The sequence below is a fragment of the Colobus angolensis genome, unplaced genomic scaffold (genome assembly GCF_000951035.1).
Source record: "Colobus angolensis palliatus isolate OR3802 unplaced genomic scaffold, Cang.pa_1.0 Scaffold750, whole genome shotgun sequence".
Classification (NCBI taxonomy): Eukaryota; Metazoa; Chordata; class Mammalia; order Primates; family Cercopithecidae; genus Colobus; species Colobus angolensis.
The window spans coordinates 41,543-55,873 of NW_012121266.1; the positions used below are offsets into that span (position 1 = coordinate 41,543).

General features: G+C 48.0%; 1 protein-coding gene across 1 annotated transcript in view; it reads right to left on the reverse strand.

The window, feature by feature from the left end:
* The window catches only part of TTLL12 (tubulin tyrosine ligase-like family member 12), a gene marked incomplete at its 3' end in the record, with an annotated part of 32,701 nt that extends 20,233 nt beyond the window's left edge, over positions 1 to 12,468 (reverse strand). The window contains exon 1 of the mRNA XM_011927931.1: positions 12,457 to 12,468. Coding sequence (XP_011783321.1) covers positions 12,457 to 12,468 — 12 coding nt within the window. The remainder of the gene's footprint in view (positions 1 to 12,456) is intronic.
* Between the last annotated feature and the right edge of the window lie 1,863 nt (positions 12,469 to 14,331).

Sequence of the window (14,331 nt, forward strand, 5' to 3'; positions counted from 1 at the left end):
GTGAGCGCGCGAGCTTGCGGCGGCGCCTGCGGTTTGGCTGCCGCCGTGTGCGCACGCGCACCCAATGGGGACGGAGCTTTTCTCGTTCAGCCTGCGGCGACCCAGGGGAATGCCGGGAGGGTGGGGTGGCTATGTCTGGCGCTGTCAGGACAGGAAGAGGCTCCACCTACTGCCCGGAAGGGGGAACTGGCTGACGCGGCGCTGCTGTTCCTCCACCAGGCACACAGGGCTCGCGGGCCCCCGCCCCGGGGGAGTAAGGAACTCTCGATTCTTGTGAGTGCTTCACCAGATTTGGATGCTGCAAAATCGTGGCCCTTCTCAATTATATTTGGATCGGAATGTCAGTTGATCCAATTAAGACCAAGTGTACCCGTCAGAAGAGTTTACTCCTACATGTCAGGATGTTGAACTGGGGGTGGTGGCTGCGTCTGTAGTCCCAGTTACTCGGGAGGCTGAGGTGGGAGGATCGCTTGAGCCCAAGAATTCAAGTCCAGCCTCCGCAACATAGCGAGACTCCCTCTTTAAAAGAAAAAAACAGTTCAGTTACAGACTTTCAAAAGACATTCTCTTTTGAACTTTCATTGAGTTTTATTGCTCCATAGGGATATATTTTAATGTCTTCCTGTTTGTAATATTGTAAGAATTGTAATTTGCTAAAAAAACAAAGGCTGAGAATTTTTTTGAGTTTCAGATGCTATTTTGATAACATATTTGAACTGAGTTTGAATGAAATGCACCAGTTCAGAGAACTTGTTCAATTCCATTGTAGGAAGCAGGTGGGTCTGCAAAGGCTCAGATTTCCGAACTCAAGTTGGCAAGGGCTGCAGAGAAAAGCATTTTATTTATTTATTTATTTAGAGACGGAGTTTTGCTCTTGTTGCCCAGGCTGGATGGAATGCAATGGTGCAGTCTCGGCTCACTGCAACCTCCACCTCCCGGGTTCAAGTGATTCTCCTGCCTCAGCCTCCCAAGTAGCTGGGGCTACAGGTGTGTGCCACCATGCCTGGCTAATTTTTTGTATTTAGTAGAGATGGAGTTTCACCATGTCAGGCTGGTCTCGAACTCCTGACCTTAGGTGATCCACACACCTCGGCCTCCCAAAGTGCTGGGATGACAGGCATGTGCCATTGTGCCTGGCCTACTTTTTTTTTTTTGAAATGGAGTCTCACACTGTCACCCATGCTGGAACTCCACCTCGCAGGTTCAAGCAATTCTCCTGCCACAGCCTCCTGAGTAGCTGGGACTACAGGTGTGCACCACCATACCCAGCTAATTGTTGTATTTTTAGTAGAGACGGGGTTTCACCATGTTATCCAGGCTGGCCTTGAACTCCTCACCTCAGGTGATCTACCCTCCTTGGCCTCCCAAAGTGCTGGGATTACAGATGTGAGGCACTGCAATGGCCTTTTTGTTTTCTGAGACAGAGTCTCGTCTTGCTCTGTGGCCCAGGCTGGAGTACAGTGGCGTGATCTCAGCTCACTGCAACCTCTCTCTCCTGGGTTCAAGCAATCCTTGCGCCTCAGACTCCCAAGTAGCTGGGATTACAGGCATGCGCCACCACACCCAGCTAATTCTTGGATTTTTAGTAGGGACAGAGTTGCACCATGTTGTCCAAGCTGGTCTCAAACTCCTGGCCTCAAGTGATCTGTCCACCTCAGCCTCCCAAAGTGCTGTGATTACAGACGTGAGCCACCTCGCCCAGTCAGAAAAACGTGTTATTAATACTATCACACTGAAGTACTTTTCTGAGGAAAAATTTGATCTAAGTGAAGAGTCATGATTTACAGGATGATACGTAAATCCACTTCTGCAGATCCACTTGTTGTTTTCAGGCACAGTCTTAAAATAATTACTAACTTTTGATAGATGTGATGCTTCTGAATCAGAATGGTGTCATCTTGTTTGAATCTGGTGATTTATCTTTGACCTCCCTGATGGAAGGTAAAGGTTGACATTTTGTGGAAGTTTCACCTTCATAATCAACTTTGAGAAATTGAAATTCAGAACTTAATTTATAATTAAATATGAGTTTCTGGGATGTTTTTGTTTTAGTTTATTGCTCCTGAAAAAGTTATATTGCACAGTAGGAATAAAATATTAAATATTAATGTATAACCTAGACTTATACCGCATAAAAGGGGACAAAACCACCATGGCCACAAAAGTGTTCAGCCTTCTCTGTCCAATGTAGAGTGGAACCATTGCCTCCATTTCCCACACATTTCATATATACCTGACCTATAATTTCCCTAAGGCTACATGTATCTTGCAGGACACAGAACAGGCACCACTCAGGTTGTAGGTAGGCAGGGGCAGCAGGATCTCACTGTGACTATTTAGCAAATAACAATATTATATTGCAATTCGGTAAGAAATATCTTCTTCATAGACCTGATCATTGCAAAATCCCATATATATATTTTTTTCTTTTCTTTTTTTTTTTTTCTGAATCAGGGTTTTCCTCTGTCACCCAGGCTAGAGTGCAGTGGTTCTATCATAGCTCACTGCAGTCTTGAACTCCTGGGTTCAAGAGATCCTCCTGCCTCAGCCTCCCAAGTAACTGGGAGGTACACTAGATGTGTACCACTACACCTGGCTAATTAAAAATTCCTTTTGTAGAGTTGAGGTCTTGCTTTGTTGCCCAGGCTGGTCTCAAACTCCTTATTTCAAGTGATCCTCCTGTCTTGGCCTCCCAAAGTGCAGAAATTACAGGTGTGAGCCAGCATGCCCCATGCCCAGCATTGTGATGCTATTTTGCTATATTATTTATTTATTTTAGTTTCGCATGTTGACCAGGTTGGAGTGCAACGGTGCAATCTCAGCTCACTGCAACCTCTGCCTGCTGGGCTAAAGCGATTCTTATGCCTCAGCCTCCCAAGTAATTGGGACTACAGGCGCGCACCATCACACCCAGCTAATTTTTGTATTTTTAGTAGAGACGGGGTTTCACCATGTTGGCCAGGCTGGTCTCAAACTCCTGACCTCAAGCAATCCACCTGCCTCGGCCTCCCAAAGTGCTAGGATTACAGGCATGAGCTACTGTACACAGCCTTACTATATTATTTCTCAGGCCTTATAGTCATGACTATGTAGATAGTATATGTCATACTTACAATTATTTTATTATCAGCAACCATACAGACTGAAACTTGTTGTCTTTGACACTTGATGAAAATACTAATTCTGTAAAATATTTAAAGATGTTTATTCTGGGCCAATACGAGTGACCATGGCCTAGAGTACAGTCTCAAGAGGTCCTGAGAAAGTGTGCCTGAGGTGTTCGGGTTATAGTTTGGTTTTATACGTTTTAGGGAGACAGCTGTTAACAAGCAAAGACATAGGTCAATACCTGGAAGGTGTACATTGCTTCCGTCTAAAAAGGTGGAATATCTTGGGGAGGGGGGCTTCAGGTCACAGGTGGATTCAGAGATTTCCTGATTGGCAGTTGGCTGACAGACAGAGTTAAGCTTTGTTTAAAGATTTAAGAAGTCAGTAGAAAAGAATGCTTAAGATAAATGGATTGTGGAAGCCAAGGCCGTTGTTATGTAGATGAAGTTTCTTAGGTGGCAGCCCTCAGAGAGCATGTGATGCAATGCCAGAGTCAGGTTGAAATTCGGTATCTTATTGCAACAAGGAGTCTGTTTTGTCAGTCTTATAATTTTTATTTTTAGGCTGGGTGCAGTGGTTCATACCTGAAATCCCAGCACTTTGGGAGGCCAAGGTGGGGATCACCTGAGGTCAGGAGTTTGAGACCAGCTTGGCCAACATGGTGAAACCCTGTCTCTACTGAAAAACATAAAAATTAGCCAGGCGTGGTGGTGGGCACCAGTAATCCCAGCTACTTGGGAGGCTGAGGCAGGAGAATTGCTTGAACCTGGGAGGTGGAGGCTGCAGTGAGCTGAGATCATGCCACTGCACTCCAGCCTGGGCAATAGAGCGAGACTCCACTTAAAAACAATAAAATAAAAAAAAAATAAAAATGGGAGTTTCCCTGCACAAGCTCTCTTTCTCTTTGCCTGCTGCCATCCATATAAGATGTGACTTGCTCCTCCTTGCCTTCTGCCATGATTGTGAGGGCTCCCCAGCCATGTGGGACTCTAAGTCCATTCAACCCTTTCTTTTGTAAATTGCCCAGTCTTTATCAGCAGTGTGAGAATGAACTAATACAGGCAGCTTGGATGTTAAAGGCAAGATGGTTTTGGTCAGGCCAGATCTCCTTCGCTGTCATAGTTTTCTTTCAGCTTCATTCTCCAATAGACCATCCTCTTGTGGTAATAAGATAGCTGCAGCGGCTCCTGCCCAGCCCACATTCTCTTAGGTATCCCGTCCTGCTAGGGAAGGCAGCCTGAGTCTCAGTTATCTCAGGTACTGGTCAGATCTTGTGAACATTCCTGACCCAGCCCCTTTGACCAGGAGAATGTGAGGCTCTGACAGGGCAGGCCTGTTTTACATGCTCCTCCCCAAATGTAAACCCAGTTGTATCAGATCCCTACTTGGAACCCTTTGTGGTTTAGCTCTTCATGTGAGCTCCAAGGCTGTGTGTGAGTGGACACTGCCAACCTTTCCAGCCTCTTTTCATTACACTCTTCCCCTCACACTGTGGGTCCCTGTCTCTCTGGTTGTCTTCGGCTTCTGGAAAGGATTTGCTCTGTCTTCTGCCAGAAAGCCCTTTCTCCCCATGCTCACTTGGTTAATCCTGACTCATTCTTCTCAGGGGAAATGTTATCTTCTAAAGAGGCACTGAATGTGTATTTAATCAACATAAAATTACCTGTCTCCTCCCATTACCGCCACCAATCCCCCCACCCCCGCCACTGGAAAAAAGAAGAGAGAGAAAGACGGAATACTGACTATTTAAGTAAAAACACTTGACAACCAGGAGATACAAAAAGAAAATCATTATGAACTTCATGCTGTTTTTTTTTTTTTTTTTTTTTTTTTTGAGACGGAGTCTTGCTCTGTCGCCCGGGCTGGAGTGCAGTGGCCGGATCTCAGCTCATTGCTAGCTCCGCCTCCCAGGTTCATGCCATTCTCCTGCCTCAGCCTCCCGAGTACCTGAGACTACAGGCGCCCGCCACCTCGCCCGGCTAGCTTTTTGTATTTTTTAGTAAAGACGAGGTTTCACCGTGTTAGCCAGGATGGTCTCGAACTCCTGACCTCGTGATCCGCCCGTCTCGGCCTCCCAAAGTGCTGGGATTACAGGCTTGAGCCACCACGCCTGGCCTTCATGCTGTTTCTTAAAGGCAAAAGATGAAGTTCTCATGGAAAGACTTCCTCTCTATACTAAAAGAAAGGGCAACACTCTTTTCTTCAAGGACAAAAAAATTGAGTCCAAGAGAATACTGTGCAGACTGGTTGGAGTCACTTCTGTCTTTTAGGCCTCCTCACATAATGCAGTCATGTTTTCACAGTTAACTATTCTGGGTCCCACCCAGTGTATTGGTAACTGACTTAGGCTGTGTTACCCAAAATTTGGCTCACAATCTTTATAAGTTGGCGTATTTTAAAAATTCTTAAAGTTGAATCTTTTCCCATTTTGTCAGAAAAATAATTTGGATCCAACTGTTTTTTATAAACTGGTAAGTATATATATACATAAAATTTATTTATTTATTTATTTATTTTTGAGACAGAGTCTCGCTCTGTCGCCCAGGCTGGAGTGCAGTGGCCAGATCTCAGCTCACTGCAAGCTCCGCCTCCCGGGTTTACGCCATTCTCCTGCCTCAGCCTCCCGAGTAGCTGGGACTACAGGCGCCCGCCACCTCGCCCGGCTAGTTTTTTGTATTTTTTAGTAGAGACGGGGTTTCACCATATTAGCCAGGATGGTTTCGATCTCCTGACCTCGTGATCCGCCCGTCTCGACCTCCCAAAGTGCTGGGATTACAGGCTTGAGTCATCACGCCCGGCCCCTATTTATTTATTTATTTTGAGATGGTGTCTTGCTCTGTTGCCCAGGCTGGAGTGCAGTAGTGTGATCTTGGCTCACTGCAACCTCTGTCACCTGGGTTCAAGCAATTCTCCTGCCTCAGCCTTCCAAGTATCTGGGATTATAGGCATGTGCCACCACATCTGGCTAATTTTTGTATTTTTCGTAGAGATGGGGTTTTGTCATGTTGTGAAGGCTGGTCTTGAACTGCTGGCCTCAAGTGATCCACTGGTGTCGACCTCCCAAAGTGCTGGGATTACAGGTGTGAGCCACTGTGCCTGGGCCATGGCTAATTTTTTAAGTTTTATTTTTAAGAGAGATGAGGTCTCGCTATGTTGCCCAGGCTGGTCTCAAATTATTGACCTCAACTGATCCTCCTACCGTCACCTCCCGAAATACTAGGATAAGCATGAGCTGTTGTGCCTGGCCGAGGGTTCTAGTTTCTTGTCAGCACTTGTTAGTCTCTGACTTTTGATTATAGTTCTCCTAGTGGTTGTGAAGTGGTATCTTATGGTTTTCATTTGTATTTCCCTAATGACTAATGATGTCGATCATCTTTTCTTGTGCTTATTGGCCAATTGCATATCTTTTTAGGAGAAATGTTTATTCATATTCTTTGTCCTTTTTTTTTTTTTTTTGAGACAGAGTCTTTCTCTGTCGCCCAGGCTGGACTGCAGTGGCATGATCTTGGCTCACTGCAACCTCTGCCTCCTGAGTTCAAGTGATTCTCTTGCCTCAGCCTCCCTAGTAGCTGGGATTACAGGTGCCCACAGCTAAATTTTGTATTTTTAGTAGAGATGGGGTTTCACCATTTTGGCCAGGCTGGTCTTGAATTCCTGACCTCAAGCGATATACTGGCCTTGGCTTCCCAGAGTGCTGGATTACAGATGTGAGCCACTGTGCCCGGCCTCTTTGTCCATTGTTTTTGTTGTTGATACAGAGACAGGGTCTTGCTTTATTGCCCAGGCTGGTCTTCAACTCCTGGCCTCAAGTGATCCTCTTATCTTGGCCTCCCAAAGTGCTGGGATTACAGGCATGAGCCTCTGTGCCTGACCTTCTTTGCTCTTTTTGTTGTTGTTGTTGTTTTTGAGAGGGAGTTTCCCTCTTGTCGCCCAGGTTGGAGTGTAATGGTGCGATCTTGGCTCACTGCAACCTCCTCCTCCTGGGTTCAAGCAATTCTCCTGCCTCAGCCTCCCAAGTAGCTGGGGTTACAGGTGCATGCCACCACGCCTGGTTAATGTTTTTTGTATTTTTAGTGGAGATGCGATTTCATCATGTTGGTCAGGCTGGTCTCAAACTCCTGACCTCAGGTGATTCGCCTTCCTTGGCTTCCCAAAATGCTGGGATTACAGCCACTGCTCCCGGCCTGTTCATTTTTTAAGTTAGGTTATTTGTCTTCTTGTTGAGTTGTAAGAGTTCTTTACATATCCTGGATACTGGAGTCTTATCAGATATATGATTTGTAAAGGTTTTTTTCCTATTATGTTATCTTTTCACGTTCTTCACAGTGCCCTTTGAAGTACAAATTTTCAATTTTTGTTACGTCCAATTTATATATTTTTTCTTTGGTGGCTTATTATTTGTGTGTTACATTTAAGAAGCCATTGCCGCTGGGCGCGGTGACTCACGCCTGCAATCCCAGCACTTTGCGAGGCCGAGGCGGCTGGATCATCTGAGGTCAGGAGTTCAAGACTCGCCTGACCAACATGGTGAAACCCCATCTCTACTAAAAATGCAAAAAAAAAGCTGGGCGTTGTGGCACGTGCCTGTAATCCCAGCTACTCGGGAGGCTGAGGCAGGAGAATCGCTTGAACCTGGGAAGCAGAGGTTGCGACGAGCTGAGATTGCACCATTGCACTCCAACCTGGGTGTCAAGAGCGAAACTCCGTCTTAAAAAATAAATAAATAAATAAAAAGAAGCCATTGCCTGGGTACAGTGTATACTGCTTGGGTGATGGGTGCACCAAGGTTTCGGAAATCACCACTAAAGAACTTACTCATGTATTCAAACACCACGGAAATAAAAAATTGAAGTTAAAAAAAAAGGAAGCCACTGCCTAATTCAAGATTCCAAAGACTTATTTATCTGTCTTAGTTTCTAAGAGCTTTATAGTTTTAGCTGTTACATTTCAGTCCTTGATCACTTTGAGTTGATTTTTTGTGTACGAGGTAGGGGTCCAACTTCCTTCTTTTGCATGTAGATATCTAGTTGTCCTAGTACCATTTGTTGAAAAGACTATTTTTTTCCCCCATTAAATGATCTTGGCACTCTTGTTGAAAACCAACTGATGGATGATACATTTAAGGGTTCATTTCTGGACTCTGAATTCTATTCCATTGATCTATAGGTCTATGCTTCTGCTAGTACCACACAATCTTGATTAATGTAAGCTTGTAGTAAGTTTTAAAAATGAGAAGTGTGAATCCTCCAACTTTGTTCTTTTTCAAGACTGTTTGGCTACTATGGGTCCCTTGCATTTCTATATGAATTTTAGGATTCACATGTCAGTTTGTGCATGAAGCCAGCCAGGATGTTGATCATTATTGCATTGAATCTGTAGACCAATTTGGGGAGTACAGTCATCTTAACAATACTGTCTTCCAACCCATGAATACAGATCTTCTTTATTTTCTCTTTTTGTGAGATGAGGTCTTACTCTGTCACCCAGGCTGGAGTGCAGTGGCTGAATGTCAGCTCACTGCAACCTCTGTCTCCTAGGCTCAAGCAATCCTCTCACCTCAGCCTCCCGAGTAGCTAGGACCACAGGTGTGTGCCACCATGCCTGGCTAATTTTTTGTATTTTTGGTAGAGACAAGGCTTCGCCATGTTGCCCTGGTTGGTCTTGAACTCCTGAGCTCAGGCTCTCCACCCTCCTTGTCCTCCCAGAGTGCTGGGATTACAGGGGTGAGCCACTGTGCCCAGCCTACAACTGATTTTTATATATTGATCTTATGTCCTGTAACCTTGTGAATTTCATTAGCTCTAGTAATTATTTATGGATTCCTTAAGTATTTTCCATATACAAGATCAGGACATGTGAAACGGATAATTTTGTTTCCGTTCCAGTCTGGATGCCATTGATATTTTTTTCCTGCCTAATTGTCCTGGCTAGACCTCCAGCAGAGTGGTGCGGGCACACATCCTGGTCTTGTTCCTGCACGTGAAGTTTTTAAGATACATCCCTTTTGTTGCAGGATGTTAATTGTCATAGCTACATAATATTTAATTATGTGACTGTGATGCAGTCTTTCACTAAGGGACTTAGATTATCTTAAGCTTTTTGCTCTAGTAAACATGGCTATGAATATTTTTGTATATTTCCTGGAACGTACATGTAAAAAAGAGATTCCCCATTTGTATGTAGTAAGTTGATCTATGTCCTCTCTGATTCTGACTTTATTACACTTATTTATTTTTCTTTGCCAACCCAGTGCTACCATGGTATATTTTTGTTGTCTTAATTTATCCTTCCATTTGTGTGTGTGTGAAAGCAAGTTTATCAGAGAAGTAAAGAAACAAAAGCATGACTCCTCACAGGCAGAGCAGCCTGTATTTCCATTATTATTAATGAGATTGAGCACTTTTTCAAATGGTAATTGGCCATCCTGTTTCTTCTTCTGTGAAATGCATGTATATGTCTTTTGCTCAGTTTTTATTTTTTATTTTTCATTTTTTGTAGAGATGGTCTCGCCATGTTGCCCAAGCTGGTCTCGAACTCCTGGACACATGTAATCCTCCTGCCTTGGCCTCCCAAAGTGCTGGGATTATAGGTGTGAGCCACTGCACCTGGCCCTAGATTTCTTTTAGAACCTGAGGAACGCTGTGGGCCATATTCCCAGAGAAATAGAAATGTGTACCTGTGCATGCACATACACACACACACACACACACACACACACACACACACACACACACAGCATTGCATGCCTAATTTCGACAAGTCGTAGATTCCTTGAGGCTCACTGTGACCATGACTTCCAGATTAAAGTCCCAGTGTCAAAGAACAACTCCCGGCCGGGCGTGGCGGCTCACGCCTGTAATCCCAGCACTTTGGGAGGCCGAGGTGGGTGGATCATGAGGTCAGGAGATCGAGACCATCCTGGCTAACACAGAGAAACCCCATCTCTACAAAAAATACAAAAAATTAGCCGGGCGTGGTGGCGGGCGCCTGTAGTCTCAGCTACTGGGGAGGCTGAGGCAGGAGAATGGCATAAACCCGGGAGGCGGAGCTTGCAGTGAGCTGAGATCTGATCTGGCCACTGCACTCCAGCCTGGGCGACAGAGCAAGACTCCGTCTCAAAAAAAAAAAAAAAAAAAAAAAAACCAGGAAAGAAAAAAAAAAAAAAAAAAAAGAACAACTCTTGTTTCATCATGAGTTATGTGGGGAAATGGGATTTGCAATATGGACATTTTGCCTTCTGCCAGTTAGGAGCATGTCTGCTCCCTAAATGTGGGCGCCCCCTGCCTCTGCACTTAGATCTCCAGCTCGCTGCTTTGTTTTCCAGAGGTTACTGTAGCTCCTTACTTTCAGTCCTCAATAGCGTCATGAAGTTTCTTCCATTATTTTTTCTTTTCTGGATTCCAGTTAGCATTTCCCCCCGACTCATGACTTCTGCTGAATAAGAGAAAAGAGCAATATTTAGGTTCATTTCCTGTTTATTATTAAAGTGATTTTCACAAATGTTTCATTACATGCATCTGGGGGACATGATGGATAAAACAAAACTGAATATTGGTGGCAACTAAAAGGAAGATGTGGTTATGTCGGTATTTGTAGGCAGAGTCGTTGCCAAGCGCCTGCACGGTACAGTGCCCTGGCAGGAGCCAGAAGTGAAGCCTGCAGGCCTTGAGCACAGCGCCCTGGTGTCCTGTTCCCTGAGCGATGTGGCCTGGGTCTGCTCAGCATGTTGGAGGTTCTGATCTCAGTGGAACAAGACACCTGGCATTGGCCAGCTCCTTCTTCCTCCTTCTGCTTTCTGCCACCCATCTGCTGAGGGCACTGGGCACTCTTACTTGCATCTCTGCAGGGCTGTGCCGGGGACTCCCCAAGGGCAGTGGGGACACTCGGCAAAGGGCACTTGAGCCTCTGGCTGTGTCTGCTCACATTGGCACAGTGAATGCCCTGTCTGCCTGGTAGGGAAGGCAGAAGCTGTCCTTTCTCCAAACGAGTTTTTCGTGCTTGTGAAGGAGGGAGGGAATGTCACTGAAGTCACCCTGGCCCTGGATCCTCCTGTTCTGTCCCCTCCCTGCAACCTTCTCTCTGTCTCTGAACTCCACCGCGAGGGCTGACCTGGCCCAGTTTCCAGTCTGTAAGCTTCCAATTGATCAACGTTTTAGAGACATTTCCTACCCTGGGATTAGATGGGCTTGAGTTTGATTCCCAAATCCAGAACTACCAACTCTTTGCCTTGGGCATGTCCTGTGGTCTCCTGGAGCCTCCATTTCCACATCTAAAGAATGATCTTAACCTCACCATCCACACGGGGCTGGGAGGATGGGATGCATGGATATTAGAGGGTTGAGCCCAGAGCTTGGCACCCAGTGCGCACTGAGTGAGCGTCAGCTTCCCTGCCCTTCCCTTCTTCCTGTTGGGGCTTGGGGGTGCAGACGGTTCCAGGGGGCTCACCCAGGGGCTCTGAGTGGCATGGTGCAGCAGGGGACTGGAGAGGCCTTGAGGCCATCGCAGCAGGTGCTGGGAGGGCACGCAGGCCATGCCTGTGTTGTCTGGGCTCCAAGGATGTTTTGCCCACACCTGATGTCCTTTCCAAGAGCAAAGCAGGTGGATCAGGCCAACCCCAGCTCTGCCTGCCCAGGACTTACCCCTGAAAGGGCCAGGGATCTGTGGGTGCTGTGGGTGCAGAGGCAGCCGCAGGAGAATAGGAGGAGCTCTGTGCTGTCTCTCCACATCCTCCCTCACCCCTCATTACATCCTCTGCCCTTAGCCTGAATGATACCGGCTCAGCACAGACAACTTGTGCATCTTTGGTGAAAAGGGACCTCAATGTCAGCTGCAGTTTGCCAGGGCAACCAGACTTCCTGAACATGGACCAGGGGAGGTGAGAATGGCTGGACCCCCTGCGTGGGAAGGAAGGCTTCTCCCTGCGGGGCATGCACTGTGGCAGGCAAGGTGAGCAGGCTGTCCGGGGCAGCTTGTCTGCTGTCTGCGGCAGTGTGTCTGTTTGTCTGCTGTCCGGAGAAGTGTGTCTGTCTGTCTGCTGTCTGGGGCAGTTTGTTGTCTGTGCAGGGCACCAACTCCCTGTCTTTCTAGGAGCCTGGCACACAGGAGGTGCTCAGTAAATGTTTGCTAAATGACTCAACTTATTTCAGTATCTTATTTTTTTCTGCTGGGTGTGGTAGAGGTGCCGGAATAATATTCAACTCCAAAAATGTAAATTAAGCATCGGTATGGCTTAGACGGGCCAGGAGCCTCCTGCCGTGGACAAGCCCAGGGGAGAGGCTTCACCGAGAGGCTGCCTGTGGACGGTGCCTCTCTTGAGAATGAGCATGCATGAAAGGGGAGGCCACTCACACAGAAGACCATGCTCGCTAGAAGCGGGGGAAATGACTTCTCTCCCAGGGCTTTCAAATTTGGCCTCTTGTGCCATCCTTGCCTGGGATGTTTCGGCCCATGTTTCAGCTCTGTTTTATCTGTGTGCCCCAGGCCAATGGGTAGCCGGAGAGAAAGCTGCCCGAGGCCTCCACCATGGGCCCTGCAGCCTGGGCCACCATGGAGGCAGGGCAGGAGTGGGCCACACTGTCCCCTTGGGGAGCCAGCGTTTGGGAAACTGGTCACCGCCTGGCCAGTGCGACTTGTGTGGGGCAGGGGCACTGGGGCTGGGGAGCGTAGGCTGATTCTGCTGCTTCAGAGGCTGGTGCAGAGCCCAGAGCGCGAGGAGGGAGGTTGGTGTGGCTGTGGCTGCGAGGCTCTGGCGCGGGGAAGGATGGGGAGAGGCTCTGGTGCGGGGAAGGAATGGGAAAAGGCACAGCCTAATTCTGGGCAGCAGATGAAGCCGCCTGGCTGCAGGCTGCCCTCAGCGGCTACACGAGCCCTCACTCACGGAGGGCCTGGCTCGCTTCAAAACCCTGCCGCAGGTTCCTTCCCTTCCCGTGGTTTGTTTCTGGAAAGTAGAAACAAACTTGGGGGGAATGCCAGGAATGTGAGGCAGAAAGGTCCCCTCACACCTGGGTCCCCCCCAACTCCTGGGAAACTGTACGGGAGACACTCTGGTTTTCCATGCCTGTCTTCACATAGGTCCTTCGGTTCCCTGGGGTGCAGTGCTCCACTAGGGGCTGACCCAAGCCCAGGGGAGCCTGGAGACCGGGCATCTGCCTCCGTCCCAGCCAGATAGCAGGGCGGGGACTCCCAGCAGCCTGCTTACTTCTTGGCTCCTCTCCCTGGAGCAGTGTGTGGCGCTGGGGACCTCATGAGCTGCTCAGATGTCAAGGAGGGGCTATGCTGGCCTCCCCCTCAGACAGCATGGGGGCCTCCTGCACTCTCCGCCCTCAGCTTCCATCTTTTCTTGGGCCTTGTTACGTGGATCCCTCCTACCTGGCCCAGTCCTTGTTCCCCACTTCTCTTTTCTCTACACCTCTATCTTGAACCCGGTGGAATAGCCACCTCACATCAGTCAAGCTGCCATTGGCTTCAACAACACACCCTGGAAGAAACGTGCTTTGCTGTCCACGGAGTTCTCCTTGGGACCATCCTGCCCTGAGGCCCAGGGTCAGCTCTAGTTTAACAGGAGGACCCCCAAGTTCCCCAGTGTGAGACTGATGTGGAGACTGAAGACAGAGCCCAACCCTGGACTTCAAGTCACCCAGATGGTGTGGGAGGCCCAGGGGGGCTGCCGGCGACCTTGCGCTCCTCACGGCCCCTCCCGTGGGCTGGGAGCTATAGAAGGGCTTTTGAGGGAAAGCAAGATGAAGGCTGGGTTGCGTCTGCACCTGCCCATCCAACTTTGCCCTGGGCACGCTGGGCATGGTCTGACCACGGTGGTGAGTCCTGGAACATGAGGGGAGGGGAGGCGGGCAGTGGATCTGTGGGTATGTGGGTGGCAACTTCCAAAACCACCCAAAGGAACTGCAGAAAGAGCTCAGAGAGGTTAAGAATTCTTTCTGTTTTGGAAAGGATTAAAAAAAAAACAACAAAAAACCCTGACCAGGCGCGGTGCTCACACCTGTAATCCCAACACTTTGGAAGGCCAAGGAGGGCGGATCACGAGGTCAGGTGATTGAGACCATCCTGGCTAACATAGTGAAACCCCATCTCTACTAAAAATACAAAAAACTAGCCAGGCGAGGTGGCGGGCGCCTGTAGTCCCAGCTACTCGGGAGGCTGAGGCAGGAGAATGGTGTGAACCCGGGAGGCGGAGCTTGCAGTGAGCTGAGATCCAGCCACTGCACT